Here is an 18793-nt window from a genome sequence, read left to right as displayed (position 1 = left end):
TATATAAATAAAGTTTGATTTGATTTGAAAATTTTTTTTTTTTAAGATATAACGACTTAGGTCATCTGGATCTGGTTTGTTGTGTGTCCCAAGAACCAGAACCAAGCAAGGTGAGGCAGCGTTCAGTTATTCTGCTCCTCACTGGTGGAACAAACTTCCTGTAGACCTGAGGTCTGCTCCAACTGTCAGCTCCTTTAAATCAGGCCTAAAAACATTACTGTTTACTGAAATGTACTCTTAAATTAAATACTTACCTGCTGTACTCTACTGCCCTTACTTTTTAACAACTTGTGCTTTTTATTATTTTATCTCTTTTCTTATTTTATTTCATTTTAATTGTTATTTACTGTTTAATTGTGTCTCGCTGCTTTTAATGTTGATGTTTTACTTACCTTGTGTTGAATTGTGCTATACAAATAAACCTGCCTTGCCTATAATGACTAAAGTCTATTTAACTTTAGATTCATGTTGTTAAGAGATTACATGTTTTAATAGGCCTACCAATGTTACTTATTATGTACTATGGCAAATATATTTAGTACCTATATATATATATATATATATATATATATATATATATATATATATATATATATATATATATATATATATATATATATATATATATATATATAAGAATTTTCCCTGGGGGGGCCTAAAGTATTAAACTCACATTAAACTCACATTTAATGTGAACACAGCGAAACTCCCTCCATGAACGCTGTCCAGTTGCGCCACGGTTAAACCTCCAGGTGCAGTGCGCACCTCATCCCGGTAGGTGGCGCTGCTCAGAAACAGGCGCCTTTTAGAGGTGGCAGCGTTCTACTTCCTGTCGGCGACCCTCCGACATTTACCGGAAGCGGAAGGTGACGTGGCGAGAGTGGTAGCGCGGTAGGATTGAACATTTGTTTTGGCGGATTTGCATAAACTGTACTCTGACTGTGAAATTATGACATCTAGCTCGGATGGATTGGATAATGAAATGGATTGGACGATAAATCAATCTAGGAAACAGAAAAGGACTGTGCCAGAGAGAAGCTCACGAGACAGAGCGAAAAGTTGGTCGGATGACAGCGAGGCCAGGGCTGGGAAAAAGTCTAGAAATAATGAAAGGCGGATAAATATGGATCAAGCTCAGGAAAGCGACTGGAAAGTTATGATCGAATTCTACCAGGATGGTGGGCACTATCACCCAATCAAACTTACCAAAATAATCGAGGAAGAAATTGGTAGAATAAAATTCGCCAGGTTTATGAACAACAAACGAGTGCTGATACATGCAACCAGTAAACAACAACAAGAAAAAATACTTAGAATGTCAACACTTAAAGGAGAAAGGATGAAAGCTCATATACCTGGAGCAATGGCAAGCGTGAGAGGAGTTATCTCAGGAGTCCCGCTAAGCATGACAATGGAAGATGTGAAAAAAGAGATAAAAGGAGGAAAAGTGACTGAGGCCACAAGGCTCAAAAGTAAAAGGGATGGCACACTGAAGGAAACCCTGTCAGTAGTACTTCAGTTTGAAAAAGATGTACCAAATGCAGTACAGATGGGATATGTGAATTACCCAGTGAGGGAATATATACCAAAGCCACTCAGGTGTTATGCCTGCCAGAGAATGGGACACACAGCGCAACAGTGCAAAGGTAAACTAAGGTGTGCAAGATGTGGAGGGCCACATGAGTATGGAAAATGTGACAAAGATTCCAAGATACAATGTTGTAACTGTGGAGGAGAGCACAGTGCTGCCTATGGAGGATGTGTAGTGCAGAGGGAAGCCAGAGAGGCCCAGAGAATTAAAATAACTGAAAAAGTTTCATATGCAGAAGCACTGAAGAAAGTTAGGGGGACAGGAACAAATGATGAAAGATTTAGTGGAATGACACAAAGACATGTAGCTCAGAGGGACAGTAAAACAACAGATAATCAGGACAAAACCCAAACCCCAGTGATGGCCCAAAATGTCTGCACGCACAAATGTAAAGTTAATGATGAAACACTAGTGGTGAACAAAGTGAACTTTGTGGTCTTCATCTGCCACACCATTAATGTTACGACACAACTGAAAAGGAAAAGTGACAGGATCAAGGCCATTGTGGAAGCAGCAGAAACATTTCTGGATATGAAAGATGTGAAAGCAGACCAGATACATGCAATACTAAAGGAAAATGAAGCTGCAGGAAATACACATGTGGAGGGTTAATATATTGATGATGGTTCTACACATACTTCAGTGGAATGCAAGAAGTCTTATAGCAAACGGACAAGAATTTAAAAAGTTCATACATGATTTAGATACAGTTCCAGATATTATTTGTGTACAGGAAACTTGGCTACAGCCCCAGCTAGATTTTATAATTCCAGGGTTCAGTTCCATAAGACATGATAGAAATAACCAACATGGAGGAGGGTGTGCTACTTTTTTCAAAGATGGACTGGCCTATAGGGAGATTCCCTCCCCTGAGGATATTGAATGTACTGTAGCAGAAATTTATAGCCCAAGAGAAGAAGGAAACATTAAGTTAATTAACTTCTATAATCCATGTAGAAACTTAACTGTTGAAAGCTTCAAGGAATTGGCAGGGATCGTAGCTAAGAGAGAAATATGGTGTGGAGATTTCAATGCACACAGCAGTTTATGGGGTAGTACTCACACGGATAACAATGGGGATGTAGTGGAAGAAATGATGGATGAAAGGTCTTTAGTATGTCTTAACAGTGGAATAGGTACAAGAGTGGATGTGAACAGGGGTACGATGTCATGTTTGGATCTGACAATGGTGTCAGATAGACTGGTGAATGCGTGTGAGTGGTATGTTAAGAATAATTCAACCGTAGGAAGTGATCACTTCCCTGTGATAACTATTGTAAATACAAGTGTATGCCTTCAGGAAGGGAATACGTTCACCAGGTGGTGCTTTGTTAAGGCAGACTGGGAAAAATTTAAGATGTGTTGTAAAGAGTCAGTACATTTGATTACACTAGAAGGAGACATAGAGGAGTGCACGGATCAGATTACAGAACATATTCTAAATGCAGCAAACCTGAGCATACCAAAAAGAACTACAAAGGGCAGGAAGAAAGTGGTACCGTGGTGGAACGAGGAATGCAGCAGAGCAATTAAAGAACGAAACAAAGCATTCAGAGCACTGAAGAAAAATTTATCACAAGAGAATATTATAGATTATCAAAGGAAAAAGGCAGTGGCTCGTAGGATCATTAAATACACTAAAAAGAGTACATGGAGAGATTTTTGTGCCACCATAGGCAGAGGGGTCAAGCTGGGGGATGTATGGTCTATGCTCAAGAGAATGAGTGGGAAAAGGAAGTCAGCTTTAATACCAGCACTAGTAGATGGGGAGAAAATGGCAGTGTCAGACAAAGAGAAGGCTGATGTATTAGGTACAGCATTTGCTGCAGTTCATAATGGGGAGCACATTGGTGAATTACACAGGCAGCAGAAAGACCGCATATGCAGAGAAAATGAGAAAGTGAGAGAGAAGAAAGAAGATGACATGTCAACGTTGAATATGGACCTAACAAGTCCAGAACTTAAAATAGCCTTACAAGGTACAGGGTATACAGCACCAGGACAGGACCAGTTATGTTATGCCATGTTCCGGCAGCTACCAGAGGAATCTTTAAAAATGGTGTTGAGACTGTTTAATAAAATATGGAGGGAGGGAACTCTGCCCAGTGGCTGGAAAAGAGCAATAATATTGCCATTTAATAAACCAGGAAAGAATCCTAATAATCCTAGTAACTATAGACTCATAGCCTTGACGTCTCACTTATGTAAATGGATGGAGAAGATAATTGTTATGAGGCTGTCATATGTTATGGAACAGAGAGGGCTATTTAATAATTCTCAGAGTGGATTTAGGAAAGGACGATCCACAATGGATGCTCTAGTTAGAGTTAGTAATGAAGTAGAAAAGACAATGAAAATGAAAGAGTTAATGATAATTGTATATTTTGATATAGAAAAAGCATATGATTCCATGTGGAGGGATGGGTTGCTTATCAAACTAAGTAGAATGGGTATTGGAGGGAGATTATATAATTGGATTATGGACTTCTTAACAGGCAGGAAATTTAATGTCAAGGTTGGAACAGAAGTTTCTAAAGATTATAAAATTGAAAATGGTATTCCCCAGGGAAGTGCAATCAGCCCTGTTCTGTTTAATGTAATGATAAATGATATTTTTACAAAGTTAGATGGATGCATCGAATCAGCGCTATACGCAGATGATGGGGCCATATGGATGAGGGGAAAAAATGTGTCACATGTCTGCAGGAATATCAGGAAAGCAATAGAAAAAGTGGAAAAGTGGTCGTATGAATGGGGGTTCAAAATGTCAGCCAGCAAGTCATGTTACATGATCTTTACAAACAAGCGTAAGATTGACAATGAGAAGTTAACACTTTATGATCAGCCGATGGAGAGGGTGAATGAGTTCAAGTACCTGGGCCTATATTTAGATCACAAGTATACATGGAAAGCACACATTGAACATTTGGCAACAAAGTGCAAAAAGGTTATTAATTTACTACGGGCTGTAGCAGGCTGTGACTGGGGGGCAGATAAAAAATCATTAATTGACATATACAGGGCAGTTATGAGATCAACAATAGATTATGGCAGTATAGTTTACGGAGCAGCAGCTAAAACTTCATTACAAAAAGTAGACAGACTGCAGTATAGAGCACTGAGAATTTGCATAGGAGCCATTAGGTCAACACCCATAAACGCAATATTAATAGAAGCAGGAGAGACACCACTGGATTTAAGAAGGGATAAACTGGCACTTACATACTGGATACGTTTAAAAGGGAGTGGGGAAGAAAACCTTACAACGAGGACAATAAAGGACTGTTGGGAATACTCTAAATTCCAGAGACATGGGTTTGGGTGGTCAAGGGATGAAAGGTTGAGAAGATATGGAATGGAGACATTAAAATTCACTAAATACACACCTATGAGTAACATACCTCCTTGGCTATTCCCAGAAGCAAAAGTTGACATGAGCATACTGGAACGGAAAAAAGAATGGAGAATGAACGAAGTAGGCGGTAAAGCAAGTATTTACCTGAGAAATAGTTACTACAACTACCTGGAAATTTACACAGATGGGTCAAAAAATCAAAAGGATTGTGTGGGAATAGGTGTATTTATCCCTGAGTTTGATGTGAATATCTCTAAAAGATTATCCAACCAACTATCAGTATACACAGCAGAAATGGTGGCAGTCTACATTGGGTTACAGTGGGTGGAAGAGGTTAGTCCTGATAAGGTGGTGGTGTGCACAGACTCAATAGCGGTATTAGAAAGTATAAAATCAACAACAACGTGCAGAGAAGATTTACTCATTGATATTTCTCACAGTTTATTAAGATTACACAGACGTGGCATAGATGTTCAGTTCTGTTGGGTACCAGCACATGAGGGAGTAACAGGGAACGAGGGTGCTGATAAACTAGCAAAAATGGCTCTACATAAGGAAATAACATTACCAGTTCCACTAGGAAAAGGAGAAGGTAAAGCAATAATTAAAAAGAAAGGAATGGAAATATGGCAGAAAAGGTGGGAGGAAGATCAGAAAGGACAGGGATATCACATAATACAAAAGACTATAATAACAAAGAATTATACTGAAAGGAACAGAAGGGAGGAAACAGTTATAACAAGACTCAGACTGGACCACACAGGACTAAATGGCACCTTGCATGTAATGGGAAAAAGGGATAGTGATAAATGTGAGAACTGTGGAATAAAAGAAAACGGTGAACATATCCTAATGCACTGTAACAGGTATAAAATAGAAAGAGAGCGACTACAGGAAAAAGTGAGAGAGGCAGGACGTGAGTGGAATTTGAAGGGGATACTGGGAACAGAGGGAGAGGGGGTGGAAATCACCAGAAAGGCATTAATTCATTTCCTAAAAACACTAGGCTGATAAACAGAATTTAAACCGGGCTAAATGAAATAATTTCACACACTCTTGTACAGTAGGTGGCGGTATGCACCTGAAAGTTGCTTGCGATCCGCCAATAAACTGAGAGAAGAAGAAGAAGAAGACTCCTTTACTTCTGACTTTCATTATGAAGACTGCAGGCTTCTTCCTGAGGTTTGGTACAGTCTTGGTTGGAAGCAACTGGTTCCAGCCGGTTCTAGAAGTTTCTGATGTTGATGTGTTCTTGTTTTTCAGGGTTTCCCTCTGTATGTTGTTGATTGTGGAGTCATCTGGGATGCATTTGAAGGGTAGGCTATGATTTGCTGAAGACATCACATGTGTAGTTGTATCACACTCAGCTTAAATCTTCTGTTTTTCTGTCCTCAGGATCAAAATCTCACCAACAGAGTGGTGGTGGCGGCAGTGGGGCTGGTGGCAACTTTGCCTCCTACCAGGGAGCACCCACAGGTCATTCAGCACCAGTACTCTACAGTGCCCCTAGACTGGTATCTGCACCAGTACTTGTCCAAAACCCTAACGCCCCTCAGCTTGTTGGCTACACAACTCCAGTAGGGAGCAGCCTGGACTCAGCTGCACCTGCTGTTGGTAGTGGGTCGGCCGTGCCCCTTCAGGCTGGCGCTGTCGGTAGTGGGTCGGCCGTGCCCCTTCAGGCAGGACCTGTCGGTACTGGGTCTGTTGTGCCCCTTCAGCCTGGCTATGTTGTCTCTGGTTCTTCTGTACCCTTTCAAGCAGGAGCCGTTGGTTCAGGGCCGGCTGGAGCTGGTCAGTCTTGGCTACCAAATAAGTCTAATGCATGCTACTAGTCTTGTGGTTGGGTACTGTATCCTCACTTGTTTCTCCACAGAAACCGAGTGGGCTGTTCCTCCCCAAAGCTTGACTGAAGCAGCAGATGATGCCCAGACCATGGATGCCAGTGGCTTTCTCCCATCACCCCCTCTACCACCACCTCAACCTAGCTTCCAGGCAGGAGAAGCTGCCAGTGTTATGAGGGAAGCTGAACTTGGCAACTTCCAGCGGCAGACGGAAGAATTTGGCTATCCAGCTGACCAACTGGGCCAAGGACAGCAGGGATTCACAAGTGTGGTTCACCAGTTTGGTGTGGGTGGTTTCTCGGCTCACCCCTATCCAGACTTTGACTACAAACTCCTGTATGGCCTGTACCCTCCTGGCACCCAGACTACCTTCAGCCAGCACCATGAGAAGGGCAAAGACTTCTCGCAGGCCGTCCACTACTTGACGGAGCATGCTTCTGACGACCATGGTTCTGTGCAGCAGAAAAAGGTCTTCCAAGCTGCCTCCTAGACTTCTGCAGGAAATGCTTAGGCGTCTCAATGCTGGCAGAAATATGTCCTCTGCATAAAATATTCTGATCAATTTTGGCCAATAAAGATTTTTACATGTACTGTACGTGGCTTTGGGCAATGCTTATTATAATAAAAAATGCTGTTAACTGAGGTAAACCATAATTAACAATGCAAAATGGAATTGTAGGTTACACTTTCTCCCCACATCAATGCGTGTCCTGAAAGTCTGGCATTACAAGCCATATCCTGAGGTTGGTAGCATTGCTGTGCAGTCTAAGCATGGATGCTGCTTAGACCTTCACTTGCAGAAGGTTGGTGGTTGTCAGGGCCTCCATATGGCCATGGTTCCTGGGGAAAGTGGTGTAGACCAATATGGGACTGTTTAGAATATGACCACATTGCAGATACAATTTTTATTTTAAAAGGTGGTTTGTGGGACATGACTAAGGAGCAAGAATCCTATGGAGGTAGATTTGTCTTATTCAAATATATTTTCAATAAGTCACTTCAATCAAAAGTGACTGCAAAACATTTGAGACTCAAAAAAATGCATTTGAACACTTTCTTTGGAAATGTTTTCTTTGATAGAAGTTTGTTTTTTGTTTGAAGCAACTTTTTTGATGGATGTTTGGGCCATATTATGGGTAGGACGTGTATGATTTAATCAAAGAAGTTGCTTAAAAAAAAATTCAATACAAAAAAATCACTTCAAAATGTTTGAATGCAAAAAATATTTGAGACCCAAAAATTTGCATTTGAACACTTTTTTTTTTCCAAAATGTTTTTCGATTTGATGTATTTTTTTTTTTGATTGAAGTGAAAAAAGTTTTGAAGTCTTTTTTTTTTTTGATTGAATCATTTTGACACAAATATCCCACATAACATTGGCCAGGTGTTTTGGCACTAGAAGTATTTCGAAGCATAAACAGTGTTCTCTAGTGGTCAAGTGTTGTATCTGCAGCATAGAATGACATTACATCTTTTTGTTATTTCGTGTTTTTCTATCTCATTTTGGGTCTTTTTCTGGTTTACAATTTCAACAAAGGTGGTTCAACAAACTCCAATTCAAAAACCTAACCCGAAGACAACAAACATTAAGCTTTTGGTTCAGAGTTGGTTGAGTTACAGCGACATAAGAACTCATCAATGGAGCTCTGAGACTGTGCTTCACCATGGCAACGCACGGTAAGCGAAAGTGATCTTCCTATTTTAATTCACTAGATATGAACATATTAGTGCAACAACAAGTTATCTGGACTTACAGGTTGGAGGGGGTGTGCAAAGATCTTTTTAAGAATCCCGAGTAAAGCATGCAGAACAGGTTTAGAGTCCATCAGTACGTATGGCATCCAGCTGCAGACTTCACATCTGACCCACCGAAGAGCTCCAACTCTGGGAGTCTTTCAGATTATTATTATTTCCATAGTAGCTCCGCAATGCATTTATTTATAGGTGTTTGTTTAAAGTGAAATGTACCTTTTTAAAGGTCCACTAAGACTTAACAGACTTGAATGCCCATAAATCCATTGTTCAGAGACTCCAGTGCAGGTTTGTTGTTACCATGACACAGTTGTGACCTCAGAGGCAGAAATCCAGCAGGCTAATCTGTGTTTACGGATCAGGTGCCTCGCGTATTCAAAATATCTAATCACGAGAGAACACCTAGTTCTTATCAGTGCTCATTATGTCCTCTCTGTTGGGTACTTTTTTAATTTTCTTTTTTCTACCACACATTTATACATTATTTACATCTATAAATCATTTACTTTGTCTGTCTTTGAAATACATTATATTGTTGGTTAACATCTGTTCTTTCAGTCTCTAAACAGCAGTGTAAAAAATGAAAGTATTAGTTTTGAAGTGTTAAAGTTTGATAAAAACAGTTGTTTATGAACAAGATTTCATTTCAGGTTTCATGTCAGTCTGTATTTTTTTCATACTTATAATTTATCTTTATTGTTTATTTAGTCTGAGTTCATGTTGCCTTGAACATTTATCTGACTTTGAGCTGCTGTAACACCCAAATTCCCCATCTGGGAAAGGACTATCTTATCTCATCTTATCTTATCTTATCTTATCTTATCTTATCTTATCTTATCTTATCTTATCTTATCTTATCTTATCTTATCTTACCTTATCTTAATTCTTTCGTGAGCAACAGTGACTTTGTTTTTCTGAACTTGTCACAAAGGTGATGGTTTAGTCTCAGTTGCTAAGGCAACTGATGATAAAGCAGACAATGGTAGAAAAGCATACATGTAGATAGAGGGGGGAGACATGCAGCAAAGAGCAACAGTCAATACAGACGTAAACCATATATATACGGTACTCCATAGTTACAAATCCATCATATTGATAACATTCAGTTGTCTCCAATGTTTATCTGATTCAATCATGACTATCAATCACAGTCTTGTTGTTTCATTCATTGGGCCAAAGTTTCCACTTGTAATGCTGTGAGTATAACGATAGTTAGAGACATTATAAAACATACATAATTTTACCTACACTTTGATAACAGTCACCAACTAGACCTACCGAGCTACTCAGGACCTGATGTAGGTACCTTTCGTGCCACAGCGGTGCTGTCCTTGATGTCCAAAGGTCATTAAAGCGACCTTTATGTTTTTTTGCTGGAGTTCTCTCACCATCTTCTGTGTGATTCTACCCCGGCACAAAGAAAAAAAAAACAAGACGACCAAAGACATCTTCAAGTCTCTCACTCCTTCTTCATCCACTTCATGTCATTTGACATAATAAAATCCACTTAGAGTACAGTCAACATCTGAAGTGGATCAAAAAATGGCATCAAAGTTGTACCAAGACAAAAATAAATATTGTTCAAAATTCTCTCTTTATATACATATACATGCCAATTTGTATTATATGAAGATTGAAAGTTCAAGATTGAATATTGAAGGTTGAAGTTGAGCTCTACACCAACATGCGCTTTAATACCTACTTTATTAAAAAGAGTCCATGCTCCATCAAGTGAATAAGTTTTGACATGGTCTGAATTTTTTTCTGATCTTTGCACCTTGCTTCAGGTAGATGGAAACAAGAGTGTAAATTAAGACATAAGGTGATGCTGCCACAACTGGTTATTTTTAAGAAAAGGCTTCTTTCATTGATTTTTATTCTGATCTAAAACTCTCATGTAGACAACATCTCATTGGTAGGTTACCTTTCCACCGGTCCCCCAACAGGTCGTCCACTACTGCAGTGAACAAGTAAAAACTTTATCCACACGGTGACATGTTGACGTCTCTTGTTTGGTCCGAAGGAATTTCTACTTTAAATCAATCACTTTGTCAGCAAGGGGGGTGCAGTTTATCAAAGAGCTCAACATATGGAATTGTTGCAGTGATTGTCCTGTGGGGAGGAGAAACCAAAGCCCACTCTGATGCTCAGGAAGACTCCTGGAAGAAGATCTTGAGTTTTCTGCAGCAGCACATGTACAGAAACCCTAGTACTAAATCCAAAATGTGATTGGTCACATGACTTCAGACTGCACTCCAGTCACTTCTCCAGAACCATCATGCACATCAGATTCTTCCACACTGAACAAATGTCTTTGTTCTTACTATTAAAATCCACAGAAAACAGGTTTAATTAAATGAATATAGGAATTTTAACTTTAGTTAAAATGCTGCTTTTATTCTCCTCTTAATGCCATAATTAATACTTATAATTAGGAATACAAGATATCTACTGGTTTGATAAATGACTGGTAAACATGGGAGAAAACTGATGTTTTGTAGCTCACCTGAAATGTTGTCATGGTAACTACGCTATAATTTTGTAGGGACAATGCACATTAATTAACATTTCTGTAAATACGCCATGAAGCCAAAAGGTTATTTTTCATCTTTTTCCCATATGATATGAGGCAACGTTGAGGCTAAAAACGATAACATGGACCGTTGATGTTCCCACTCAGCAGACATTTGAAAACTGTAAAAGGTATTTCAAAGCCATAAATGACAAAATCACTAAATTCATAGCACTTATAATTCTGTAAACATTTGATGTTCAGAATGTGTTGTTGTTGTTGTCGTCATACATCAGTGCTCTTTGTTAAACCTTTGAAAAAGTTTTAACTGTAACTCCAAATACTATCTCATCCAACTAAAAGTTGAAAAGATGCATTTCTTTTTTTATTCATAAATCCTTGAACATGATTTTTATGCACAGATAAACTTTTCGTAATTCTTTTAAAACCTGTTTTGAGACAGGAATGTTTTAAAGGCTAAAGTGTTTGATTTGCTGAAATCATGTGTAAAATGTTTTGATTACTGTTAAATAAAAATATGCACTTGGCACTTGGTATAACGACACTTTGTCAAACTATACATCACTGTAGTTAGTGTGATCTAGTTTAGACTGTATTCTCAGTGTTTGGCATGATGTTCGCTACAGTATGCTGGTCCGAGCAGATAGAAGGAGGCCGTTTGAGGTTATTTCACTTAATTATTTTAGGCAATAGCAACGCACAGTTGAGCTCAGTTCAACTCAACATCATATTATAATGATGGAATTAAGGTGTCACACTGTGTAACTGTGTGGTTCTGGAAGTACGGAAAACAATCAAAACTCTCCAATACAATATGACATAATATAACAAACAAAGCACTAACTTGGTATTAATATTCAGTAATTCACTTTTAAAGCCTCATAACTTTGATTGTGGCTGGAATTTCCCCATTTTTACCTTAAATCATAACATTGCCTACAATATCTCTTATCACAGAAGCATATTTAAGTTAATTTAACCACAATTATGGAAAACATTTGGCAACATTCATCCTTTCTCGTTTATGCTCACAAACTGACAGAGGTGTCAAGTAACGTAGTACAAATACTTTGTTACCTTACTTAAGTAGAAATTTTGGTTATCTATACTTCACTGGAGTAATTATTTTTCAGACGACTTTTTACTTTTACTCCTTACATTTTCAAGCAATTATCTGTACTTTTTACTCCTTACATTTTAAAAACAGCCTCGTTACTCTATTTCATTTCGGCCTTTAAAAAAAAACTATCCAGTTAAATTGCTCCATCCGGATAGAGTGAATTTGGTTGTGGTTGTTTCAGATGTTCTTGTCCAGTTTTGTTCTTACATCCGTTCCCTCAGATTCCTGCAACTAAACTTGGATGTACATTCCAATAAACATTAGGATAAATAATAACATGCCTCTGAAGTTTGACTTTTTGCACCATTACAATACTTATAGGCAACTAGTCGTCATATCTCCTGCTCCCTGAAACACATGTTAATGCTCAATAGTACACATATATGGTTCTTTAATATATTTGCATTATACTAAGATGCATTCATTTTCAATGGCTTTTGTCCTTAATGGCTTTTTTCCCCCTTACATTACTTTTACTTTTATACTTTAAGTAGTTTTGAAACCAGTACTTTTATACTTTTACTTGAATAAAAAACTTGAGTTGATACTTCAACTTCTACGGGAGTATTTTGAAACTCTGGTATCTATACTTCTACCTGAGTAATGAATGTGAATACTTTTGACACCTGTGCAAACTGAGGATGAAGGAATGCCCATCCAGCAAGAGCGTTGTTTCTCTGACCTGGTTAAACTGCACTTCTCTTAATTGAAGTGTCCAGTAATTACTGCATAAACACGTCTAACCAGCAGAGGGCGGTGTTATACCAAATTCGCTGCCAACAACAACAGTTATGGGATAATCAAATAGCAACATTAACATGTTATTAGTCTGTGGATGATATTTGAATTTTCTGCCATCATTAATTCCTTTTGTTTGCATTGATAAAATTATGTAACCACTTTGATGTGTAAGTTTTTATTTGAAAGAGAATCATTACAGAAGTAGAAAGTTTTGTAAAATGCCTTCCAAATCGAGACACAGACAAAGATGCCTTGCTGGTGTGGCTGTAAAACGGCTGTAAAGCATTCTCAGTGCAAAGAGCCGTTGCCGGGAAACAAACTTTCCTTTTTAGTTATTAGATTAATTTGAAACAAAACATGAAGATTCCTTAATGGTGTAGTACTACAGTACTAGAGTATTACGGTGTGTCCTGCAGCAGCAAGGTCAAGGGAAAGAAGATGGGTAGACAGTCTAAAAGTAAGACTATCACCTTGAAAAAGGCTAAGCGCTACGTGGAGTGTACAATGTATGAGAAACGGCGGCTGGACCTCAGTTTCAAAGACCTTTCCACCGTGCCCAAGTGCATCAGGAAGCTCTGTGACTTGGATGAATTGGACCTGAGCAGGAACTGGATAACAGAGGTCCCAGATTTCATTGATTGTTTCACTACCCTCATTGTTTTGGATCTGCACAGCAATTGCGTGAGTACTACTGACAGTTGAAGTCTATAGAGTGCATGACGTCACAGATGCGACTTCACAGCGGGTTACGCCCACTGAGTGGCAGAAAGACTGAGTGGCAGCGTAAACTTTCAGTTTGAGCCACTACAAAACATTTAAAATGGGAAAGAGCTGTTGTGGGATCGACTTTACTCATAGATTTAGCAAGAAATCTGAGTTATCATTTTACAGACTGCCGAAAAATAAGCTTAAGAGAGACAAATGGATCGCTGCAATTTGCAGAAACAACTGGATTCCAGGCACCGAAACGTGGATTTGCGGTTCCCATTTTGTATCGGGTAATGTTGGATTTTTGGGTAGCTAACATTAAACGGTCAAATGAATAAAGTTCGGTGTCCTCATCACTTTAATTTCACCAACAAATCCTGCTTTGAAGTAGGACCAAGCATCAAGACTTTTGTATGCCTTCAAGCTTTGCTTCGTGAATTTTCCCGGCGTAAAAATTAAGTACCCGCCTTCTCCACTAGTTGCAGCCATTTTTGCTGATGTTTTGCCACTCAGTGCGAGTAAGGGGGCGTAGTCCAGTGGGGAAGTGACGTCAATGCATAACCTCTATCCGCCAACAGGTGAGGGAAACTGTAGTTTCCCTGACTGACCACTAGGGGCTCCAAAAAGACGAGTCAGTCTCCACTGACCCCTACTTTAAAAGGTTCCGTTTTGCAGCACAATAATCATGTTACATTTAGCATACGCTTGTATCCAAAGTGACCTAAAACAGAGGAATACAATCAAGCCACAGTAACATGGTACATCACAAAGAAGGTGCAGATAAAGCCCCATTTATACGTCTGCATCCAAGCTACGCTGTAACTAGGGTGTACGTGTAGACTGATTTGAACCTCTCTACAAATGTAACTACTTATTGCATCAAATTCACTGCACTGTAACTCCAACAGCCCATCTTACAAACGAGTCATGATTGCTACTGTCTGGAGTTAACGACCTATCAGCCAATCAGAAAACATCATTTTTGTTGCCGGGTAAGGTCTGAGTTTCAGCTTCAAGCGTTCCATAAATGTGTAGTGGAGGTAACCTAACTTACAACACACATCATTCATAAACACACACACACAAACAGGGATAGAATAACCACCACCATTCAAGGGGCCCATTTTGAGCCAAATGTGTTTTTCTTTATTTAATTATTTTATTTGCTTAAAGTATATAACCAGGAATTTCAAGTGCATATTCAGTAAGGTACAGTCTTTTTTTTTCTTTTTTTATGTATAGCGAGCAAAGCAGCACAAGCGGGACACTGAGGCAACGTGGCCTTCCATGTCAACTGCACAGTGTTTGAATTGTTATGTGCCACATCAGGTAAAATTATGTAAAGCCATGAATTCACAAGTGGATAGCATTACCTGGGGAAATGCAGTAAATCAAAAATGACACTTCAATATCTGAGTTTTGCACAGCAATTTTGCACACGGTAAGCAAAATTTGTGCTTCACTGTAACAAATATAATCCTCAGATGTGTCACCAGGAGCTCACGTTTTGATAAACAATGGTTTATTATTGACATAAACATTCACTATTGAAGTGGAAGCCTCTGATCGCACACGCTATAGCTAGACTTGTGATGAAACCTATGTTCTTAAGTTGCCATGGTAACAGTAAACTGACCAGTAGCTGTAACTGGAGCTTTAGTTGTAGCCTAAAGGCTTCATGATGTCAGATGAGGTTTTGAGATTGGTGCAAAATAGTATGTTTCTTCTTTTCTATGCATCTCATAAACGGAAAAACTTTCAAAACATTTTTGGTTTTGGATTATTAAAATGGAAATATGGGAATGTAAAGTTGGACATTTAAACAAACGGTCAATGGAGACTGACTCGATTTTGGAGCCTGCCCCCTAGTGGTCAGACAAATAACTACAATTTGCTGCACTTCCTGAACCACCAGACTAGTAAACCGGATGTAGCCGCTTCATAGCGTACCACCATTGAGCCGGTTGGCTACAATGCATGCACTTGGGGTAAACAAATGGGTGTTTATTGCAATGATATGATGACGTACGTAAAACCAACAGTCGTGTTCAAGCACTACTGAGACCGAGATGGATGAATGTGTAAATTGCAACACAACAACAAATATAACAACTATCCAAATGTTCTACCTCTTTTACAACAGTTGGAGGAGTTACCTGTGACTATCTGCCGCCTCCCGCGTTTGCTGGTCTTAAACCTGTGTAACAACCGTTTGACGAGTCTCCCCAAAGAGTTCGGCCAGCTGAATACACTGGAAACGCTACACCTGAGCATCAACCGGCTCTCAGCCCTTCCCGCCTCCATCATCGCGCTGAAGGAGCTCCGATGCATCAGCCTGTGTGACAACCAGTTCATGCGGGTCCCTGTCTGTCTGTCCAAGTTCAAGAAGCTGGAGAAGGTCAACCTGGACAGGAACCCCTTGTTTGACCGTCGCAGGGAGGTCAAGGTTACGTTAGCAAAGAACTTTTACATGGTCAATTTGAACCATCTGTGCAACGACTGTGGGAACAAGTGCCAAATCGAGGGGAGGAAGATGGAAGAGGCAGAGAGTGAGGATGAAACCGAGTCACCCACAAATCCAAGTTAAAAATGAACATTTCGGTTAAGTCCTTTGAATTATTTCTCATCATCTGAAGTGAATCAATAAACTGAACAACAATCAATCAATCAATCAAATTTTTTTTGTATAGCACCTTTCATCCAGGTACATGAAATACAAAGTGCTTTGACATTTTGACTGAAGAATTAGCATAATGAAAACAAAAATAAAAACTGGGAGACCAATGCACACTGACATACAATAAAGTTAATTAAAATGAAATAATGATAAAAGTTCAAGAATTAAGGCTAGAAAATAATCATTCCACAACAATAAAATATAATAATAATAAAAACTTTACAAGAAATAGATAAATAAATAAAACGAATACCTCTAAAAAATGTTAACAGACACACTGCTGTTTCATATCACAAACGCATGCATGAATTAGTCAAGAACCGCTGTGTGCATACATAAACATGACCTGCATTCAAAAATAAAATGAATCAAGACGTGATGACGTGTGGATTTTCCACGTGTCATCATCAGTGGACCCTCATGGGAGCTCGCTACAGCATTTCTGATCAGCTGCAGGCTGTTCAGAGTTACTTCAGCACATCCAACATGTTTCTGCATGTGTTGGCAGTTTTTCTGGACTAAAGGGCAGCAAACACCTGCAGAACTCACTTAAATGGTGTTCAGTTTCAGTTCTGATAGGATATTCAGTTACAGTAAATCATTACACCGCAGCTTCGATCTGTGATTACAAAGAGTCTTTAAGAGCTGGGTTCAACTGTCGCTGTAAGAAATCAAGAAAAAGTGCAGCGAAACTGTAAAGGACCACTGGACCATGACAGACTTCTTCAGATTTAATTAATTTCCATTTTATTTATATAGCTTCTACTGCAAAACAAGCTGCTTTTCAGAGACCCAGAGCAGGAACAAATATTAGTAAAAAACGTCTCAGATGTGAAACTGCTTGTAGTTTTTAACTCATTTCGGAAGGAAGAGCTACCTGTTTTTACTTTAATTTGAAAACTCCCTGTTTCCAGTCAGACTGCCTCTTTTAAGCTGGTTTCCACAGACCTTGTTTGTGTCTCTCACCAGATCTGTCAACACTTGGCTTCACTGCGGTAGTGAGGTTTGGTGGTTTAGATACAAAAACCATTGAGTGAGGTTCATGGAAAGATCCAGTTTGGGGTTAAAATAAGCACTTTACTTTAAAGTTAGATGGTAAACACAAGTTCAACAATAAAAGAACAAGACATGAACAAAAAGAAAACATATTTTCCCTGAGAACAAAACAAGTCAGCAGTCCCCTTCTGTCACAATCATAATGATACATGAGCAAAGTGTTGGTTTACAATAGGATAAAAATCCCCTTGAGTTTTGGCCCAGCGTTGTGCTGATGCACCAGTCTGAACCCTCTCCACATGATGAAACATGAAAATAAGCTGCGTTTGTTTCTCCGTTTGTAATGAAGAATCACCTCAGCTTGAGTTTAAATGAAAGACTGTTGGAGTAAAGTCATGTTCCCGTTCCATCCCAAAGCTGATCCATTCATATATGGCCAATTCTCGGATCCCGTCTGTGTGTCCTTTGCTGGCGTTGCCATGGCAGCCCTCACGCATGTGAGCGAACTGAAATGGAGGGTGAACTGTGTTGCGTGGAGCTGTGACAAGTTTCAAGAAAGTGCCAGAGATGAAGGACGCTTCTGTGCGCTGCTCTGGTGGATGTGGGTTTTAATGTTTCAAAACACTTTTTGAAACCTGAGAAAAACAGAGTGTTCAGATTGAGATGTTGTCTGTTAAAATTCAACTGAAATCACATGGAAACGACTCTGAAATTTGAACATGAAGTGAACATTCTCGTATGTCTTCCATTCGCAGCCGTATCTGCTGGTAAACAATGTACCGGACCTAGGGTTGCCAACTCCCTGAAAAAAAAATCAGGGACACCTCATCAGCAGGGCCGGCCAACCCCATTGCCTTCACCCTTCCTGGCATGGTGAATTTTTTTAGCCCCTTTTTTTGTGAGTGAAACGATTTTTTAACTATTTGACCCGAACCTGAATTGAATTAGATGCATATGGAAAACAAATTATTATCCAGCAATTCAATTTAATAACAAATAACAAAATAAACTGAATAAAATAAGTATCTTTCTCAAACAGAAACCTGTCCTGCTTAACTTAAAATTGTATAAATTAATATAAAACAATAGAAAGAAGGCAGAACATCCATTCTGTAATAGTGCACATTTTTAGTGCAATAACAAAAGTGAAAACAGAAAAACTGTAGAAAACTAGTCCCGGTCCAGTCCCGGTCTAGTGCTAGTCTAGTCCTGGTCTAGTCCCGATCTAGTCCTATTCTTGTCCAGAGGAAGAAACATTTCCAATCAGAAGGGGGAGCAGCATTTAATAGCTTTATCAGGAACCAATCCAGCTTTTTTTCACCTCGTTTCTCATTGAAGGTTCAAGTATAATTTAATCAGATATTTATTTTATTGTTATTGTCACCGTGTGTAACTGCTGGTTACTATGCTGGAGACCAACTGGAAACCCAGTCTTGTCTCGTCCACTTCAGCCTTGTTCCTTTAGTAGTTTACATCTCA

At 39.1% G+C, this 18793-nt stretch overlaps 2 protein-coding genes across 4 annotated transcripts; both read left to right on the top strand.

Annotated features, from left to right (window-relative positions):
• The first annotated feature begins 849 nt into the window (after window positions 1–849).
• On the top strand, window positions 850–7367 carry LOC133424377 (uncharacterized). Of its 3 annotated transcripts, none has more exons than XM_061714931.1 (5): window positions 850–891; window positions 6011–6128; window positions 6210–6262; window positions 6342–6737; window positions 6820–7367. In XM_061714931.1, exons 2-5 carry the CDS (start codon window positions 6103–6105, stop codon window positions 7275–7277), a joined length of 933 nt encoding a protein of 310 aa, XP_061570915.1. In that variant the 5' UTR covers window positions 850–891; window positions 6011–6102; the 3' UTR covers window positions 7278–7367. The 3 variants fall into 3 exon arrangements, 2 of the variants coding, with proteins under 2 accessions (XP_061570915.1, XP_061570916.1); XM_061714932.1 differs by having other exon boundaries at window positions 871–891; window positions 6014–6128; XR_009770868.1 differs by lacking the exon at window positions 850–891 and having other exon boundaries at window positions 910–6128.
• A 5813-nt stretch (window positions 7368–13180) lies between these two features.
• On the top strand, window positions 13181–16228 carry LOC133424584 (leucine-rich repeat-containing protein 18-like). Its single transcript, XM_061715269.1, has 3 exons — window positions 13181–13191; window positions 13350–13614; window positions 15785–16228. Exons 1-3 carry the CDS (start codon window positions 13181–13183, stop codon window positions 16226–16228), a joined length of 720 nt encoding a protein of 239 aa, XP_061571253.1.
• Window positions 16229–18793: the final 2565 nt, after the last annotated feature.

This window comes from Cololabis saira, chromosome 23, assembly GCF_033807715.1.
Source record: "Cololabis saira isolate AMF1-May2022 chromosome 23, fColSai1.1, whole genome shotgun sequence".
NCBI classification, from domain to species: Eukaryota; Metazoa; Chordata; class Actinopteri; order Beloniformes; family Belonidae; genus Cololabis; species Cololabis saira.
This window is presented reverse-complemented; position numbering and strand designations above follow the sequence as displayed.